This window comes from Mus caroli, chromosome X (assembly GCF_900094665.2).
Source record: "Mus caroli chromosome X, CAROLI_EIJ_v1.1, whole genome shotgun sequence".
Taxonomy (NCBI): Eukaryota; Metazoa; Chordata; class Mammalia; order Rodentia; family Muridae; genus Mus; species Mus caroli.
In genome coordinates this window covers 155454569-155473084 of record NC_034589.1, presented here as the reverse complement: position 1 = coordinate 155473084, position 18516 = coordinate 155454569, and the positions used below count along the sequence as shown (strand labels likewise).

Below are 18516 nucleotides of genomic sequence, written 5' to 3'. Positions count from 1 at the left end.
ACTTGCTATAATTTACCAGTAATCCTATAGTTATCTAACATATATTCTTGATCATTTTTCAAGGGAGGGGGGATTTATTTTGCTTTGTGATTTGAAGGTACAGCCTATTATGGCCAGGAAGGCATGGCATCAGGAGCATATAGCAGCTAGTTGCTTTGCATTCTTAGTTGGGGGAAAAAAACAAACAAACAAAAAAAAACAATTGCTGGGTCTTAGTGCCCCTCTCTTCTATTTAGTGGAAGAAACCATTTCATGGGACAGTGCCATGTATTTTCAGGGTTACCTGGTTGTTTTCATAGCTGTGTAATAGTCGTGTGTGTGTGTGTGTGTGTGTGTGTGTGTGTGTGTGTGTGTGTGGTCATTCCCATGCTACTCATTCATAAACACTGTTGTTTGTGTAATACAGATTTAGCAGACCTGTCTGACCTTTTGCATAGTTGTCTAAATAAGATACATTCCTAAAATTAAAACTGCCAGCCCAAAGGCACAGGACATTTAAGTTTTGGTGGACAGAGCTCAAAGTGGGTCTTTAAGAAAAGATATTCCAGATAGTGTTGTCCAGTATGGCTGCCAGAGTCTTGATACCGCCCCCCCCCCCTTGCTCACATAGTGTATAATCAGTTTCAGTTGGCCTATGAGGCAAGTAGCCTGAGATATATCTTCTTGTGAACTCTGGTTGTTAGGAGTGAGGTCAGGCATCCTTTCTGGCGTGATGTTTTTTGTTTGTTTGTTTTTTGTTTTCCTATGAGTACAAACTTCCATATCTTAGCTGGAGACATTTACCTGTGGATTGGCAAAGGCAGGATATTACCTTTTAATGAGTGTCTCAGGTATTTCCCCAGTGTTTTAACTGCCTCCCACTTTTATATTCTTACTCCCTAAAGAACTTTGAAAACCATCTTATAGTTACATTTTGGCTTCTGGGCCTATGAAGCACTTGCCTTTCCCTTAAATTCTTTTCTTTGCTTATGATTTTGCATATTTTCAAAGGTCTCTTTTTCTCTTTTAATGTTCTGATTTTTCTTGCATTTGACACTTATTGAGAAATAAAAAGTAAAATAAAAATCCAATTCCCACCTATCCTCCACCAGCTATCTAGTCATTCAAGAACTATTGAATTATCCATCCTTTCTGTATTGGTTTAAAACAACATCTTTTATTATATACTAAGTTCTTCTATCCCTTGCAAACTCCCTCTTTTAAAAATCACAGAAGAGGGCTTACTCAGTAGATAAGTGTTCTTTCTGCTCAAGTGTAAGGACCTGAATTTAAATTCCTAGCACCTGTTTAAAAAGCTAGGCATGGCCACATACCCTGTAACTTTAGCACTGTAACGCATATGGACAGAATGATCGGTGGGACTTGCTGGCCCAGCTTAGGCCCAGGTTCAGTGAGAGACCCTGCTTCAAAGTATAAGGTAGAAACTGATAGAACAAGCAATTTGATGGATACCTCTAGCCTCTGGGCATTTGTACCTGCACATACATATCTCTCTATGTCATAGTGTGACTGTGTGTGTGTGTGTGTGTGTGTGTGTGTGTGTGTGTGTGTGTGTGNAGAGAGAGAGAGAGAGAGAGAGAGAGAGAGAGAGAGAGAGAGAGAGAGATTAAGACTAGAACAGAGTAGGTGACCAAATTTAAAATGTTTTTCTGTTTAAAACTCTTCAGAATGCTCTCATGTAGCCACTCCTGCTCCTGTGCTGGGAAAAACAGGCTCTTTAGGGATCCACAGCACACGTAGGAATTTTTGTCACGTCTTTTCTCTTTACCTGGTCTGCTATACTTCCTTGTCACCATCATATATTGCAATGGGCTACTCTCCCACTGACAGTCCCACTGAAGCAGCCTGGCAAGTCATGCATGTCACATAGAGTTTATGATAGGATATTGTTGGCTTTTTTGCTTAATGCAAAGTCATATTCCACTAGAGAAAATATCTGTTTATCGGGACTATCAAGACTGTTTTAGAGAAAGCTTTGAGGTCAAATCTCTCCAAGTAAGGCTTGCTCTTGCCACAGGAGGTCACTCTTGGGTAATCTTTGAGGTTTAATTGAGTTAATGAGGAACATTGACTAACAAGAAAGAAGCCTCCCTATAGTAAAGCTGTGTGTGCAGTTACTCTCTCTCTCTCTCTCTCTCTCTCTCTCTCTCTCTCTGTGTGTGTGTGTGTGTGTGTGTGTGTGTGTGTGTGTGCACATATATAGTAAATACAAATGTAAAGGGTTGTGGAAAGTAGGTCGAACTGGGTGCTTAATATAACCTTTTATTTTCTTGATTATATACTCTTTGAACATGTGGTATCAAAACTTTGAAACTTGGAAAGAAGAATTTAATAATTTATAGCATTAGAGACATCAGTAGGAGTGATTTAGTGTACTTGATGTCCTGAAAATTCACATACAGATGGCGGCTTCCAAGGCTTGTCCTCTGATCTTCACAGGCATAGGGTAGCCTGTACATGCCTGCACTCACACCCATACTACTAACAAGTAACATTTGAACAGTGTATATATGGAGAGATTGCTCAGAGAGTAAACTGCTTGCTGTATAAGTGTGTTGCCCTGAGTTTTACATTGGTGCCCAGCACCAATAGAAAAGCTCGGTGTCTCTTAACACTAGTGAGGCAGAGACAGACAGATTCCAAGGGCTTGCTGGCCAGCCAGCCAGTCTAGCCACAACAGTGAACATGGGGTTCTGTGAGAGGCCTGGCTCCAAGGATAAGGTGGAAAGTGATGGAAGAAGACACCCAACACCACACTCTGGCTTCCACACATACAGGCACCAATCAAACATAGTTTTTATTCTAGCTCTTTCCACCTCCGATTTCAATGGGATTTGTTGTATTAACCTCTCTTACGAGGGACACATGGAGTCTCCATTGTGTATGTGGAATTAATTACATGCAGCTTTCTCAGGAAATGATAATAGTATAGCGACCTAGGAGGTTTGGGGAAGGAATCTTTTCCTTTCGCTAATGCTGCATGAACTAGCAAGTCATTGACATGCCTGGAACTCCACCCAGATCAGGTGTCTATGGGCCTCAGTGCCAAGAGCCACAGAGCTCACTTTCTTTCCCTGGCCTCTCTGCCTTTCTGCCTGCCTACTTGCAGTGGGATTATAAGGTTACACCTGGACTTAGAGCTTCAACCACAAACTGTAGTGGCTTCCACTGCTGCGCTGTGGACACGGGGCCCTTCCTGTTTCATACCATACAAACAAATACAAGTTATTCCGTATCTACATTTTACATAATCTGCCCAAGCATCTTTTCTTTAAAAAAAAAAAAAAAGCTGTCTCATGTTCTGAGAGCCCACCTTTCCTTAATTGGAGTTTAAAAGGCTGATCATGAAATTGGTATGTGCATAGTATATACTTGAAAATGATTATGGGGCAAAAATATTTACCTGCCTTCAAATTATAGACTTCTTCTTTCAATTAACTGTTTAAGTAAGGGAACTTGGAAGATGGACAGTGTTAGAAAGGAAAGTTGTCTGCTGCTATGACTACGGTTTGGGTTCCTGCTGTGGTTTTCTTGAAATGAATTTTCAGGTTGTATAGTTTGCCTAGTCATATCTTCATGCTGCCTTTACTGTGGAAGTGCAATTTTAGTAGCGATAAATTCATAGCCTGACTCCAGGGTGGATGCTGAGAATTTCTGACATTCCTTTCTAGGTAACTTGTCTTTACCCTTTACCTCTGTTAAGACATCATATTTTCCGTAGTTTTATTGTACTTGCTTAGGGGATTCATTTATTCGGTTTATTGCTTAGAGGATTAGAGTCTTCCAGTAGTTCTAGAAAATTCTCAGGCATTATTTCCTTAAAGTACGTGTGTGTGTGTGTGTGTCTGTGTGTGTGTGTGTCTGTATCTGTGTGTGTGGGTGCTCCAGAGGTCAGCCTTCGGTGTCATTCTTCAGCAGCTGTCTGCCTGTGTTTTCTGAGACAGACTTTGTAACTGTGACCTAGAGTTCCCAGTTAGTCAGCCTGCCTAACCCACTACCACAGGAATCCTACCTCTCCCAAAACTGGGATAACAGACACATACCGCTTCACCAAGCTTTCAGGTAGGTGGTAGGGCTCAAACTCTGAACTTTGTGTGTTTGTGTGGCAAGCACTTTACCCGCTAAACCACCTCCCATCCTCTTTTTCTCTTGACAGAGGAGAGCTAGCTACTTCTGCCTCTTTGCACTCTACTCTTAATGACTTTGAGCTCATTTTACATGTTTCTGGTCTCTCCCTTTTTGGGTTACATTCTAGACTCTAACTTCATCTTACCTTTAATCCACTCTATCTAGGTATTTGCATTTTGTTAGCTGCTATGTTTATAAATTCAATAAAATTTAAATATACTATTTTCTATTTCACAAAAAAAAACATTTCTTTTCTCCCAACTCTTTTTTTAAATTATTATTATTTGTAAGTACACTGTAGCTGTCTTCAGACACTACAGAAGAGGGCCCCAAATCTTGTTACGGATGGTTGTGAGCCACCATGTGGTTGCTGGGATTTGAACTTAGGACCTTCAGAAGAGCAGTCAGTGCTCTTAACCATTGAGCCATCTCTCCAGCCCTTCTCCCAACTTTTGGATTGGGCATTCCTTATTACCCTTTTATTCTTATCCACACATCCATTTTATTGTTTTAACATGAAAAATTCCTTCATCTTCATTTTCAACTAATTCCAGTGGCTCATTCTTTGGTCTTATGATTTTGTTACAGCTGTTTCTGGATTCCAGTTTGAGTGTCTTGATATCCTTAGATGTCTTATACCCGCCCCCGCTCCCCCCCCCGCCCCGGCCTTTTGTAGAATCCTGAGATTTTGTATAATCCTGAGAGGATTTGCACATATTTCTTTTGGGTTCCTTGAAGAACTACCCCAAATTATCACTTTTAGATTCAACTCTCTGCTTGTGGGTTTTCATCCCATACATAATGGGAACTGAAATAAGCAGCCATCAGGTGAGCTGAGATGTGGTTTAGAATATTCTAAAAACATCTGACCTTCACCCAGAATCAGAAATGAGACAAGGTAAATGCCCTTCCTATTCCCACAGGGGCAACAGGGTGGAGTTGCATTGCTTGTTACTCTGGAGGGAAAAATGTGCGAATCTCTCTGTTACACAGGGGTTTCCTGTTGGAGTCTTGTTTTCGACTTGGTCCCAGGTTTTACTCCCTCATCACCACTGCCCTCCGGCAGTCATAGCAGCAAAGCACAAGATCAAGATTATTAAAGGGCTAGAGAGACAGCTCTTGCTATTCTTTTTTTTTTTTAATTTATTTTTCTTTAATTAGGTATTTTCTTCATTTACATCTCAAATGCTATCCCAAAAGTCCCCCAGACCCTCCTCGCTCTACTCCCCTACCCACCCACTCCCACTTCTTGGCCCTGGCGTTCCCCCGTACTGAGGCATATAAAGTTTGCAAGACCAAGGGGCCTCTCTTCCCAATGATGGCCAACTGGGCCATCTTCTGCAACATATGCAGCTAGAGACACGAGCTCCGGGTATACTGGTTAGTTCATATTGTTGTTCCACCTATAGCGTTGCAGACCCCTTTAGCTCCTTGGGTACTTTCTCTAGCTCCTCCATTGGGGGCCCTGTGTTCCATCCAAATAGCTGACTGTGAGCATCCACTTGTGTTTGCCAGGCCCCAGCATAGCCTCACAAGACACAGCTATATCAGGGTCCTTTCAGCAAAATCTTGCTGGTGTATGCAATGGTGTCACTGGTAAGAAGGACACATACTCCACTATGTTCATAGCAGCCTTATTTATAATAGCCAGAAGCTAGAAAGAACCCAGATGTCCCTCAACAGAGGAATGGATACAGAAAATGTGGTACCTTTACACAATGGAGTACTACTCAGCCATTATAAAACAATGACTTCATGAAATTCACAGGCAAATGGATGGACCTGGAGGGCACCATCCTGAGTGAGGTAACCCAATCACAAAAGAACTCACATGATATATACTCACTGATAAGTGGATATTAACCCAGAAACTTAGAATGTCCAAGATACAAGATACAATTTCCAAAACACATGAAACTCAAGAAGAACGAAGACCAAACTTTGCCCCTTCTTAGAATTGGGAACAAAACACCCACGGAAGGAGTTACAGAGACAAAGTTAGGAGCTGAGACGAAAGGATGGACCATCTAGAGACTGCTGCACCCGGGGGGATCCATCCCATAATCAGGCTCTTGCTATTCTTACCTAGTAGAAGACTAGAGCTGGATTCCTGGTACCCGTGTCAGGCAGCTCAAAACCACCTATAACTTCCAGTTCCATGGGATCAGATGTCCAATTCTGGCATTGGTGGGCACCTGTGTGCACATGTGTGTGTGCCCATTCCAACTTCTGGGTATATTTGTGATGATAGTTTTCTCAAAGTCGTGCATTATCTACCTCCGTGTTTCTTTCTATTGAGAAGGATAGTCAAGCTGCCTAATCTCCCAGAAGGCCTCAGATGTCATGAAGACTTGAATTTAGATCCCTAGCACTTATGTAAAAATTGGACATGGCTGCATTTATCTAATCCCAGGACTAGAAAGCAAAAACAGGCAGATCTTTGGAAACCGTGAGCCAGCCAACCTAACCAAAATGGCGAACTCTATGCTCTATCTCAAAGTGATACAGGGGAGCATGGTCGAACAGGACACTATACATGCTTATCTGACAGCTGCACATTTGGTCATATTGGGTAAAAGGTATTGAAGCTGTGAGAATTATGACTGAATAAGTTGTATGAAGCTCCACATATTCTAGCAATATATCTCCTAGATTAATGCTCAGAAGATTTAAAGAAAGAGGTTCATCTATGCATATGCCAAAATGCATAGCCACACAATTAATAAATATGGGGTTTCCTTTTGCTTTTGTGATATGTTTTGGAACTAGACAGAGGTTAGTAGCTGTATATCATTGTGAATACACTTAATGCTGCAAAAATACAGATGCTATATATATTTTACTATAATTTTCAAAACGACTAGTCATGTTGAAAGTGCTCAGACTTTGGACATGGTACCCTGAGTGAAGTACTAACATTATATGTGTCATGTTGCTCCCTCAGTCACAAAAAGTGAGTTTTCTCAGACAGTTGTCTACTTCCTTTGTCCTGATGGAATCACATACTCCTTTTGTGGTTGTCATCTGTAGACAACATGATGAATAGGCCTCTATGCAAAGAATATCCTCCATGCACTGCTTCTAAATTTCGATGTATTTGTGTTAGTCCCTCCATTTTTTTAACCTGAATTATACTGTGATTGATATTTGTTTTAAAAATTAAAACAGGGAAACCCTTAATGCCACATTGTACTGGTGCACTATTTTGAAAGAGGTTTCATAATCAGAGTGTATTTTTCTCAGACAAACCCAAAATGTCATGGGCTCACTCCCTACCCTGACTTCCCGTTCTCTCACATGCATACTCTGGTTCTCCTGGGTCTGAAACGATGAACAGTCACACTGGATGGCAGAGGAACTAGATTCAGGCAGGCAACTTCTGACAATGTAACACTCTGTTGTCATGTGGAAAGTTTTCCGGCGAGAACCGTGCAATTGAGGTTTATTTTTAAATCTCACTTTTTATATTGTTTGATAATGTCATACATGTGTATACTATGTCTTCCTCAAATCCTCACTCCCCTCTCTCACCTCCAGTTTTGCTCCTACCCCCCTCCACACATACTTTTCCTTCCTAACTTTATTTGTTATTTTAAAACTTGACTTGAGCTGGGCAGTGGTGGGGCATGCCTTTAATCCCAGCACTTGGGAGGCAGAGGCAGGTGGATTTCTGAGTTCAAGGCCAGCCTTGTCTACAGAATGAGTTCCAGGAAAGCCTGGGCTACACAAAGAAACCCTGTCTCAAAAAAAAACCAAAACCAAACCAAAACAAAACAAAACTTGACTTGAGAGATGACTTAGAAGTTAAGAACACTGGTTTCTTTTCCAAAGGACCCAGGTTTGATTCCCAGCCCCTACATGGTAACTCACAGCCATCTGTGACAGTTCCAGGAGATCCAACACTCTCTTCTGGATTCCATGGGCACAGTACACACATGGTACACCAGGCAATACATCTATGCATATAAAACAAAAATAAAATTTAAAAAGACCTTCATGTTCTGAGTAAGTTTACAACTTTGTGCTGGGCAGTGTTCATAGTTGTCCTTGGCTACATGCAACCTGTAGACTTTCAGGTTGAGTAGAGCATCTCAACAGAAACTCGTTAAGCCTCAATGATGCCCTTTCTCACAAGGCTGCACATTGCCTGGGTGTACTAACAAACACGTTTATCCCTAACTTGGTTCTGGAAACCAAGAAAATGTCTAAGTTTTAAGCACCTTGTCTAAAGTTGTTCCTGTGAGTTTTAAATGAACTCCCAAATCCTAACAAATGCAGTATCAGTTTCTTAACCAGCAGTCTTATCTAGCTGCTAGGGTGCCCTGACATATGTGGCAAGCTGCAATAGATGCAAAGGTCATCATTAGCCTGTTTTTCCATGTAGATTGTGTGGTATAGGGTCTCAACTATGCCTGGTGTGACAAGTGTGGCCCAATCCCTTTCATTACCTTGACTGTGGTTGCTTGCTGAATATTTAAAATATGTTTTACAAAAATAGATTTTATTTTTGTTTTCAGTGCTAGGGGTGGAATTCAGGGACTCACATATGCTCATGAAAATTCTGTGACAGAGTTTCTCAGTGAGGGCCTGCCTGGAGTTCACTAAATAGGCTAGCATGGCTTGCCAACAAGACCCAGGGATCTGCCAGTTTCTGATTCCCCAGTGCTAGGATTATAGGCATCTGCTATCATTTCTGGCTGTTTAAACATGAGCTCTGAGGATTGAACTTGGGTCCTTGTTCTTCCAAGGCAAGCATTTCCCATTGAGTCATTTCTTCAGCCTAGTGCCCAGCAATATATTCTTAGATGTTCCCTTACTTCTTTCCACAGGGTTACATCAATTGCAGACAGACTGAATGTGGAATTTGCTTTGATTCACAAAGAGAGAAAGAAAGCAAATGAAGTGGACCGGATGGTTCTCGTGGGTGATGTGAAGGACCGTGTGGCCATCCTGGTAGATGACATGGCGGACACATGTGGTACCATTTGCCATGCTGCAGATAAGTACGTGGGGTTGCTCAGAATGACAAGAGAACATCTCCTTAGGAAAGAAAAACATCCTTTTAAAATTTTATTTGTTGTGTGTATATGTGTATGTGTGTGCGTGCATGTATGTGTATGCATACATATGCATTGGGAAGGCATATGTGCTATGGTACAATGCTGGGAGTCAGAGGATGACTTTAATGAACTAATTCTCCTCTTCCACTACGAATCACACGGATTGAGCTAAGATTGTCAACCATACTTACCCACTAAGCATCCATTATTTGAAATTTAGCCTGTTTTTCTTAATTATTGCTGATGAATTGACAGTGGTGTTTTAGGCCAAAGGAAACAAACACCACCACCCCCAAAAGCCCATGGGCTTTTTTTTATTTTCCAGGTTGGACTTTCAGGTCATTTTTGAAAGTCAAGAAAGTGTTTCCCTAGAAATCAGTCCCATAAAGACAAAGATAGGATGTTTGTTTGTTCCATCATTGCTTCCTTCAGCTCAACTTTTGGGCTAGCTTCATAGCTCATGTGGCTATAAAGCTATACTTGGAAGGCAAGGAGCCTCTCCCCACTCCCTTGACCACACTTGGCTGTGGAATCCTTGTTGAGATGCTCTTGCTGTCTCACTGGTAATTTTCTGACTTGAGTACTTATACATTTTGGCACTATTGGTTGAAATCAGTGGTTCTCAACATGGAATAGTTGGTTCCCTGGATAGTATTTGACAATCTCTAAAGATGACATTGGTTGTCACATTTAAGGACATGAGGAGTGTTGCTAGTGTGTGGACCAAGGATGCTGCTAAATTTTCCTTACAATGGACAATCTAGCCCCCTGTGACAAAAAAAAAAAAGTATGTAGATATAAGTATCAGGGTTGATAATCTTTAATTTAATTGAATACAAAGCATTGTGCTAACACATACATTTAAAAGATTGTAGTTTGGGATAATAAATGCAGATGGATTTTGTCCCATCCTTTCTTTTATAGTGCACACTTTTCACTTGTAATATTGAGACAAGGTAGACTTATTTCAAGAATATTTAAATATTTGTGGACACCTAATTCTTTTGAGATAGGACCTTGCTCAGTAGCTCTGGCTTGTTTTGTCTTCCTGTCTTGGCCTCCCTAGTGCTAGGGTTACAAGTGTACACTACATCTAGTGACTTTTTGCCTTTTTTTTTTTAATGGTTTTAGAGCTTTATTGTAGAAAGGCAGGGGGGAAGAGAGAAGGTAGAAAGAGAGAGGGAGAGACCACGTGGAGAGAAGTGGGGAAGAGAGAGAGAAGGAAGGCTAGAGAGTAAGAAAGGTAAAAGCTTAGAGAGCAACTTTTTGTCTTTTATTGTGCAGGTTACTCTCAGCTGGTGCCACCAAAGTTTATGCTATTCTTACCCATGGAATCTTCTCTGGGCCAGCTATTTCCAGAATAAATAATGCTGCCTTTGAAGCTGTTGTTGTCACCAACACAATTCCACAAGAGGACAAAATGAAACACTGCTCCAAAATTCAGGTACTATCTATACCCCAGGCAGATCCATGAATCAAGGCACCTGCTTCAGACTCTTCAATATTATCCAGCCTTCTGTTTGCTAAGGCAGATGCTAGCAGAGACCAAAGTTTCTCATCCCAATGGAATATCAGTCAGCTTAGATCCCTCAGGAAGTCCAAATTTGAGAGGTGAATGGTCACTATTTGGAAATAGCAAATGAAAAAAAAAATGAGGGCAGGCAGGCAGGCAGGATGGAAGGAAATGGAGAGGACAGGAGGTTGGAATGGAATGCTGTTTGGTAGAGCACTTGCATAGCATGCATGAGTCTGGGTGTTCCAGTCTCAGCACCAAATAAAGTAGTTGTGGTGATGCATACCTATAATCCCTGCACTCAAGGAGGTGGATATAGTAAGATCAAGCGCTCAAAGTCATCCTCAAGTTCAAAGTCATCCTAGGAGGGATGAGGCATTATCTCTTTTAAAAAAATGTCAAAAGGAAAGAGGAAATGATCTATGTAGGGTGGTACGTGAAAGGTGCAGGAGTATCATGAGACCAACCTGAGCTACACAGAATCTTGTCTCACAAACAAAATGAAATAGCCACTGGGAACAATGGTAGACTGAGAGAAAGAGAAGAAATGGCAAATGAATAAAATCACAAAATAAAGATAATAAGAGAAGTAGAAAAATAGCTTGATGTAGCACTTGCCTAGCCTGGCCAACAGTGAAAAACAAAGTTGAACATAGACTTACTGTATAGGCCAACAACTCTATCCCTAGGTAAATAGTCTCCTGAAAATGGAGTGGGGGCAGAGCAACTGGCTGTACTAAGCATATATAGTGAGCTACTTCTTTATGCCCCTCCTGACTATATGTCACTTAAATGTGGAAGGGGAAAACTGACTCTGCAAAATTGTCTTCTGGCCTCCATATGCATGCTGTGGTATATGTGTGCCCAGCCACACATATCACACACACACACAGACACACACACACACACACACACAAAACTAATGATGATGATGACAGTAAATAAAAGAATTTTTAAAATCTTATTCATTAGTATTCCAAATTGAGATGTAGCCAAGTAAAAAGGTAGCTTGTATAAGATTTGCTTTATATTCTATGAAAAACATTGCCGTGTTTTCGTGTTTTATAAATGGATGCTAGGATTATAGTAAAAACTTAAGAAATAGAATGAAAGTTATAACATAAAAAAGCAGATTTGCTATATTTTCTAGAGTAAAACCTCTGCAAATGAATAAGAAAACTAAGTTTTAAACAACCAGTGTCCCAAGAAGGGACCATCTGTTGTGGGTAGGAGCACCCCTGAGTGTTCACACTGAAAATCTTCCCAAGAACGATAGTTGGCTCAGCTGGCTGTGATGTCTTTGAAGCTAAAACCCACAGTTGTTTGTCGTTCCCCAAAGAAATGACTGAAGGAGGTTTGACAAAAACGTATCATATACATTCTGGCTTTTGAGCTTTTAAAGAAATAGAACTGACTCCCTGTCTTTTGTGTTTTCCCTGTGTTATTCAGGTGATTGACATTTCAATGATCCTAGCTGAAGCCATTCGAAGAACCCACAATGGGGAATCCGTGTCCTATCTGTTCAGCCATGTCCCACTGTAGTCTGGATTGGAATATTGAAGATGGAGCAAGCCTCCTGCAACTTCTTACTGTCTTTGTCTGCCTGCTGTTTTAGCGTTAGGACTCTGCAATTCTAGGATGATCTCTGGCAAAAGCATCTGGTCTATGTCCACTCTGAGAGTCCGCTGTCTCTCCTTCTAAAGCTCAAGACTACTGCTTTCCAGTTCTGGGGGAGGGCAAAGGAAGGTGGTGCTTATTTGGTTGTTAATTGAACTGGTGTCATTGAGAACTAATCTTTTCCCTCGTTCTTTTTTAGTACTTTGAGGTAACAACTTTTAAGCCTAAAATCCCATTGTGGAAATTTGTCATACATACATTTTGAAGATGCCAAAGGTGATTTCAAATGAAAGCCTTCTGTGTAAATATATAATAATGCCTGTGGATATTTGAGGGGAAATCCTAAATAACCTTTACTTCAAAGAGAACCTTGGAAGATTTATACTATCATGAATTTTGAAATTTTGGTTTTTTTTTTTTTCTTAAAAATAACTGGGTTTATTTTATTGCCCTTTATCAGGACTGAATTTTATTGGGCCTAAGATAGCCACTGACATACTGACTTTTCTTAGTAGATATTAGACATATTAAAGACAATATAAGGCTGTATCATTTTTTAATTGCCACTTTGAAGATATGTCATAAATGACAACTTACCTGAAACTCCCAAATTATGATCAGTGATCACTGTGATTTGACCACCATTTCAGGCTGTAGTCAATGAGTTTGTGGTCACGTTGATGCACAACTTTGTCTATCCCAGGGGAATTTCTCTTTAGAATGTAGCTCATGTCCTATCACCTTATTCTCAGATGTTAGCAATAGCCTTTACTTTCCATATTCCCCAATAGTTTCTTGTTGTAGATGTCCACCAAAAGAAAGACTCCTTGAAACCCCCTCACATATTTTAGATTGATTATTATTTTATTTTTTCACATACATAAAATGGGGAGGATTTAAGAGTGTCACCAAATACACTTATTCAAACAGAGCTTAATGAGCTTGAGTTAAATGTTCTTTGGCCCTGTGTCATCAGAACTTCACCTCTAATGACTAGTTAGAATCTCTAAAGCTGCTAAAATGTAGACAGGAGAGGGTTGCAAAAACAGTGGATGCGAAAGTATATAGCTGTTCCATTAAAATAAACTTCAAAGAAATGCTTCAGAAAGCATTGTGAAGAAGAATCTCATTATGGGTGGCATTCTTGATAAAATGATCTTTTAGTGAAGTGTGGAGGTCTGTGCCCATAATCCCAGCACTTTAAAACTAATGCAGGAAGAGTACTACAAGTTTAAGGCCAGCGTAGGCTACACAGTGCGTTCCAGCTCATCTTGGCCTGTAGAGCTGAGACTGTGTCATAAAACACAAACAAACAAAAGGCAGTTCCTTATAGCATCAGTAAGTGGACAACCTATCCTTTTCCTTCTCACAAAGAAGAGGATTTGCCTGTGTACCTAAAGCTTAGGAATGCTTAAAAAAAAATTCCCCCCTTGCTGAGTATTGTAGATAAATTCCCAGCCCTAAATTCTGCAGGTAGGAAATTCCTATCCATCTAAGTAGCACACTCAACCAGCACTCTGGAACATCAGAGGAGCAGAAGTCAAATCAATGTTACAAAGTATAATTTATGTTCCTATAGAGACTGGCATTTTGATAATACTGTATTTGTAACTGTTCTGAAGCAAGTGGTTCCTATAACCTGGGATGCTCAGCTCTGTGGTACAGTCTGTCTCAGGCATGGTTAGACATGTGTCAAAACTTGTTTGAGATGATGCAGCTGTTACTTCTGATAATGTGCGATGTCTTAATTTCTTGGGTTTTATGGCTGTGCTGAAGACATTCTTGTGCATACCCACATGGAGATAGCTCAGTGTGTGTGTGTGTGTGTGTGTGTGTGTGTGTGTGTGTGTGTGTGTGTGTGTACACATGTCCCAAAGCATTGGCATGACAAAAGCCAGTTGGTAATCATTTTATCTAAGATATTTAAAGCTTAATGTGTATCATGGATCTTAAAATAATAATCTTCAGTTTTAAAACCCTGTCATAAAAATCTGCCTGACTGTCTCTGAATTTGAGAACCAATGGTTTCTGTCCTTACTAGACCTGAGTTAGTATTTTAAAGTATCTCTGAATATATTTGTGAACAAATTAGACTGGACTGGGCCTTATACAGTGGAAATATGGTTTTAAGTATTGATGGTTTCAGTTTGGCTAAAATGACGAAGGCTGCCTCATGAGCAGTCTTATTTCAGAACTTTCTTGTTCCTTGCTGCTTGTGGTAAAGAAACATAATGGAAATCACCAAATAGATCAGCTCTGTCCAACTCTATGAAAGGAGAGCATGTTAGTCATATCTACCCAAAAAGGGGAGCCAGGAAATAGTGAATATACCAAAGTTGTTTATCCTCCACATAATTTTATTAGTTAACTGATAGATGTTCATATGCTAACTTTCCTTTGTTAGATACAATGTCGACTAAATTCAGGACATTTCTTGCAGCGCTTGCCCTGGTTTTAGAGACTAGATTATTTTGAGATCCGGTGCCATTTACTAAGAAATTTCAATAAAATCATGCTGACTACTTTCTTTCATAGTTCATGTCATCATTTTGGAATTCTGTTTTTGGATGAAATGATCTGCTGATGAAGTGCCTGAGAATGTTCATTACTATAAGTTAACAATCCAGTTTGCAAAAGGAAAGGAAAGCCAGAAATAATTAAAACATCCTCTTTATGACTTTTTCTTTGTGAAGGACTTATTGGCTATCTTCTCTCACAAGGCACCATCGATGCTCCACAGAACACATCCAAATTGATCATTCTAGATATTATCTTTCAAACTAAAGACCAGGAGTGGGGAGATGGTACCTGCCACCAAGCTAACCTGAGGTTAGTCCCTGGAACCCACATGGTGGGATGTACTGGCTAGTTTTGTGTCAACTTGACACAGCTGGAGTTATCACAGAGAAAGGAGCTTCAGTTGAGGAGATGCCTCCATGAGATCCAACTGTAAGGCATTTTCTCAATTAGTGATGAAGGGGGAAAGGCCCCTTGTGGGTGGGACCATCTCTGGGCTGGTAGTCTTGGGTTCTATAAGAGACCAGGCTGAGNAAGCCAGTAAAGAACATCCCTCCATGGCCTCTGCATCAGCTCCTGCTTTCTGACCTGCTTGAGTTCCAGTCCTGACTTCCTTTGGTGATGAACAGCAGTATGGAAGTGTAAGCTGAATAAACCCTTTCCTCCCCAACTTGCTTCTTGGTCATGGTGTTTGTGCAGGAATAGAAACCCTGTCAAAGACATGGGAGGAGAGAGTTGTCTTCTAACCACCACATGGAAATGTAGCATGCGAATGCCTACCTCCACACACCCTTATATCCATACATTGCTACAGTGTATTATACATCACTACAGTATATTGTACATACAATTATCCAAAAAGTAGAGAAACTCACTATCCATGTATTGGAACAGTCCAAACTTAAGTGCAGACTGCATAGAAGTTGTCCATGTACTTTGTTTTAAAGGATGCCCAAAAGGGTTTCTGTCCTTTTAGAACATGCCCTCTCACACCCTGTTCTGTGATGCTTTAAATTTTGCTTGTGGGAACAAAATAATTGCATGTCTTTGTTGTGTGAATCTGTGTATCTGCCCATCTGTCTGTGTACATGTTCATGTGTGAACATGGATGTGAATGCCAGAGGTTGAGCTGGGATTGGGTTTCTTCCTCAGTTCTCCCCTGCCGTATTTATTTATTTATTTATTTATTTATTTATTTATTTATTTGACATCATCTCTCACTGAACCTGGAGCTTACTAATTTGGCTCTACTAGCTGACCAGTGAGCTCTAGAAATCTTCTCTCTCCAGTGCTAGGATTAACAGGCAAACTGCTACCACACCGTTTTTTACATGAGTTCTGGGGACACAAACTCGGGTCCTCATGCTTCTGTGCAGCACGTGCCTTATAGACTGTGCCAGTTCTCTAGCCTCAGGACAAGATACACAGTTATTTTCTTGGATGTATGGGAAGTGCTTGAGTTAAAGTGACACCCAAAGAAAGGCCTTAAAAATCACCAGACAGCCAGGCGTGGAGTACATGCCTTGACTCCCAGTACTCAAGAGGTGAAGACAGACTGATCTCAAGGCCAGATCGGTCTACATAGTGAGCTCCAGGACAGCCAAGGCTACAAACATGGGTTTCTATCTCAGAAAACAAGCAAGCAAAACTACTATGCATTATAAAGAACTGTCACCAGGTCTGTGAGGAAAGAACACCATAAGGTTACTTAAAAGGAGACTTACTGCAAAAGAGGTTTACAGTGGTACCCAAGAATGCGGCCCCATCTTGGAAGTGTTTCATTCCTCATAGAAGTCCCCTCTAATCCACCCATGAACTCCAGGCATCAGACCAAATGAGGTAGAGATAGTTGAAGGCTGAGAAATTTGGAGCGTTGAATCTAGTCAGGAGTTCAATAAGGGCTTAGTGAAGGTACCACTGCTAGAGGTGGTCAACTGCTGTAGAATTGTCCAGAATGCAATATCCATTTTCCATCACAGACTGAGTGGTTCATGGTGTGTTTGAAGGGGGGTAGCCAATGTAGATGGGGGCTTGGAGTAGAAACATGACCATATCCTCCATCTAAATTGTGTGTCTAAGTCAACAGATTACTTACAACTGATGAGCTTGTGGACCTTGTGGGTCTAGGCAGATGACTCAGCACTCAAGACTGCTTGATATGCGAGTATGAGGGCCCAAGGTCATTCCTAGCTTGTTTATAAGAAGCCAGATGTGGCCACTCCAGCACTCTAAGGAGTGGATACAGGAAGGTAATGGGGCTTTGCTTGGCTGCCAGCCTAGCTCCAGATTCAGTAACCTGTCTAAAAGGAATAAATCAGTGACAGAGCAGGACACTTGATCTCACACAGACAAATGATCAGATTTTATCCTAACTTTAAATTTTAGAGCAGCCATTGTAACTATATCTTCAAATGGGTCAAAGACAGGAAGAAGAGAGGCAGTCATTAGTTTTGTGAGTGTTTAACCTAAAATGGGATACAACTTCCTAGCCTACCACTGTAGGAGTAAGTCCTTGGTTTTCTCACATGCTTGTCTGAGTCAAAGGTAGTGCTGAGGCAATAACAAGTAGCTGCACGTGGTCAACACTCCCAGTGGGCTGCAGAAATGGTGGGTAGGGATGAACTTGTGACCATGGAGATGCTGCTCCGCCAAGGCCTTGTACAAGCTGGTTGTGCTCCAGGCTTCTGTCACCATCCTATGAGAGGTACGGTTGAAAGGGATGCCCACTTGAGTTCTGTGGCCAAAAGATGAATCAGCTAAACTCATTTCACAGTTTAAAAGCATGATAAAATGAGAAATAAGAATGCCTGAAGAGGGAAAGCTGTGGGAAGTGCCCTCAATTGAGAATGTGGCAAACTGGAGTCTGATCCTGACATGTGACCTCATGACAAGTGTCGGTAGTCCTGTGAGACTTAAATGTCCGTGAAAAACTCATATAAGGAAAGACCATTACCAATGCCCCAGCAATTTTATCATTCTAGCTTTACTTGAAATAGTTGGACCCACTGAAGACTGGTTCCAATAAGGGATGATAGAAAGTTACTTCTCTGCCTTCCTCTATTGAGTGGCCAACTCATTTTGGTTTGTCTGGGACTTTGAAGTGTAGGTCTGATATCTCTGGAAATGTCAGTGAGAAACCTGGGACAATTGATTGCCATAGTGCCCTTTCTTTTAAGGCAGGAAGTTATGGGCTCCCAGCACTGTTGTTTAGATATGGAAATACATGTAGCTGATGCAGATGGAAGGTGGAAGTTATTCTAAATGTGTTAGGTATATTGTTTGGAGAAGGATATGTATGCATTGAACATACAGGTGAAGAAACCAGGCTGTCAGGTACACAATTACAAGGAGTGTGTGTGTGTGTCTGTGTGTGTGTTTGTGTGTCTGTGTGTATCTGCCTGAAATCAAAATGGGAATCTGAGTGTACTAAACTGTCTACTATGTTTGCATGGCTCAATAGTAGGCAATGGTGGTGGTTTTAATGAGAATGGCTCCCATAGGCTTATATATTTAAGTGCTTGGTCTCCAGTTGGTGGAACTCTTTAGGAAGGAAGAAGAGGTATGGCTTAGTTGGAGGAAGTTATCACTGGTGGTAAATTTTGAGGTTTGAAAAGCTCCTGCCATTTCAACATTCCCAGTCTCTCTCTCTCTCTCTCTCTCTCTCTCTCTCTCTCTCTCTCT

At 41.0% G+C, this 18516-nt stretch overlaps 1 protein-coding gene across 2 annotated transcripts in view; it reads left to right on the top strand.

Annotated features, from left to right (window-relative positions):
* Prps2 (phosphoribosyl pyrophosphate synthetase 2) overlaps positions 1 to 14852 on the top strand; it is a 37786-nt gene extending 22934 nt beyond the window's left edge. For both annotated transcript variants that reach the window (XM_021152857.2, XM_021152858.2), the window contains exons 5-7: positions 8958 to 9131; positions 10473 to 10632; positions 12151 to 14852. In XM_021152857.2, coding sequence (XP_021008516.1) covers positions 8958 to 9131; positions 10473 to 10632; positions 12151 to 12243 — 427 coding nt within the window. In that variant the 3' untranslated portion in view covers positions 12244 to 14852. The remainder of the gene's footprint in view (positions 1 to 8957; positions 9132 to 10472; positions 10633 to 12150) is intronic.
* Positions 14853 to 18516: the final 3664 nt, after the last annotated feature.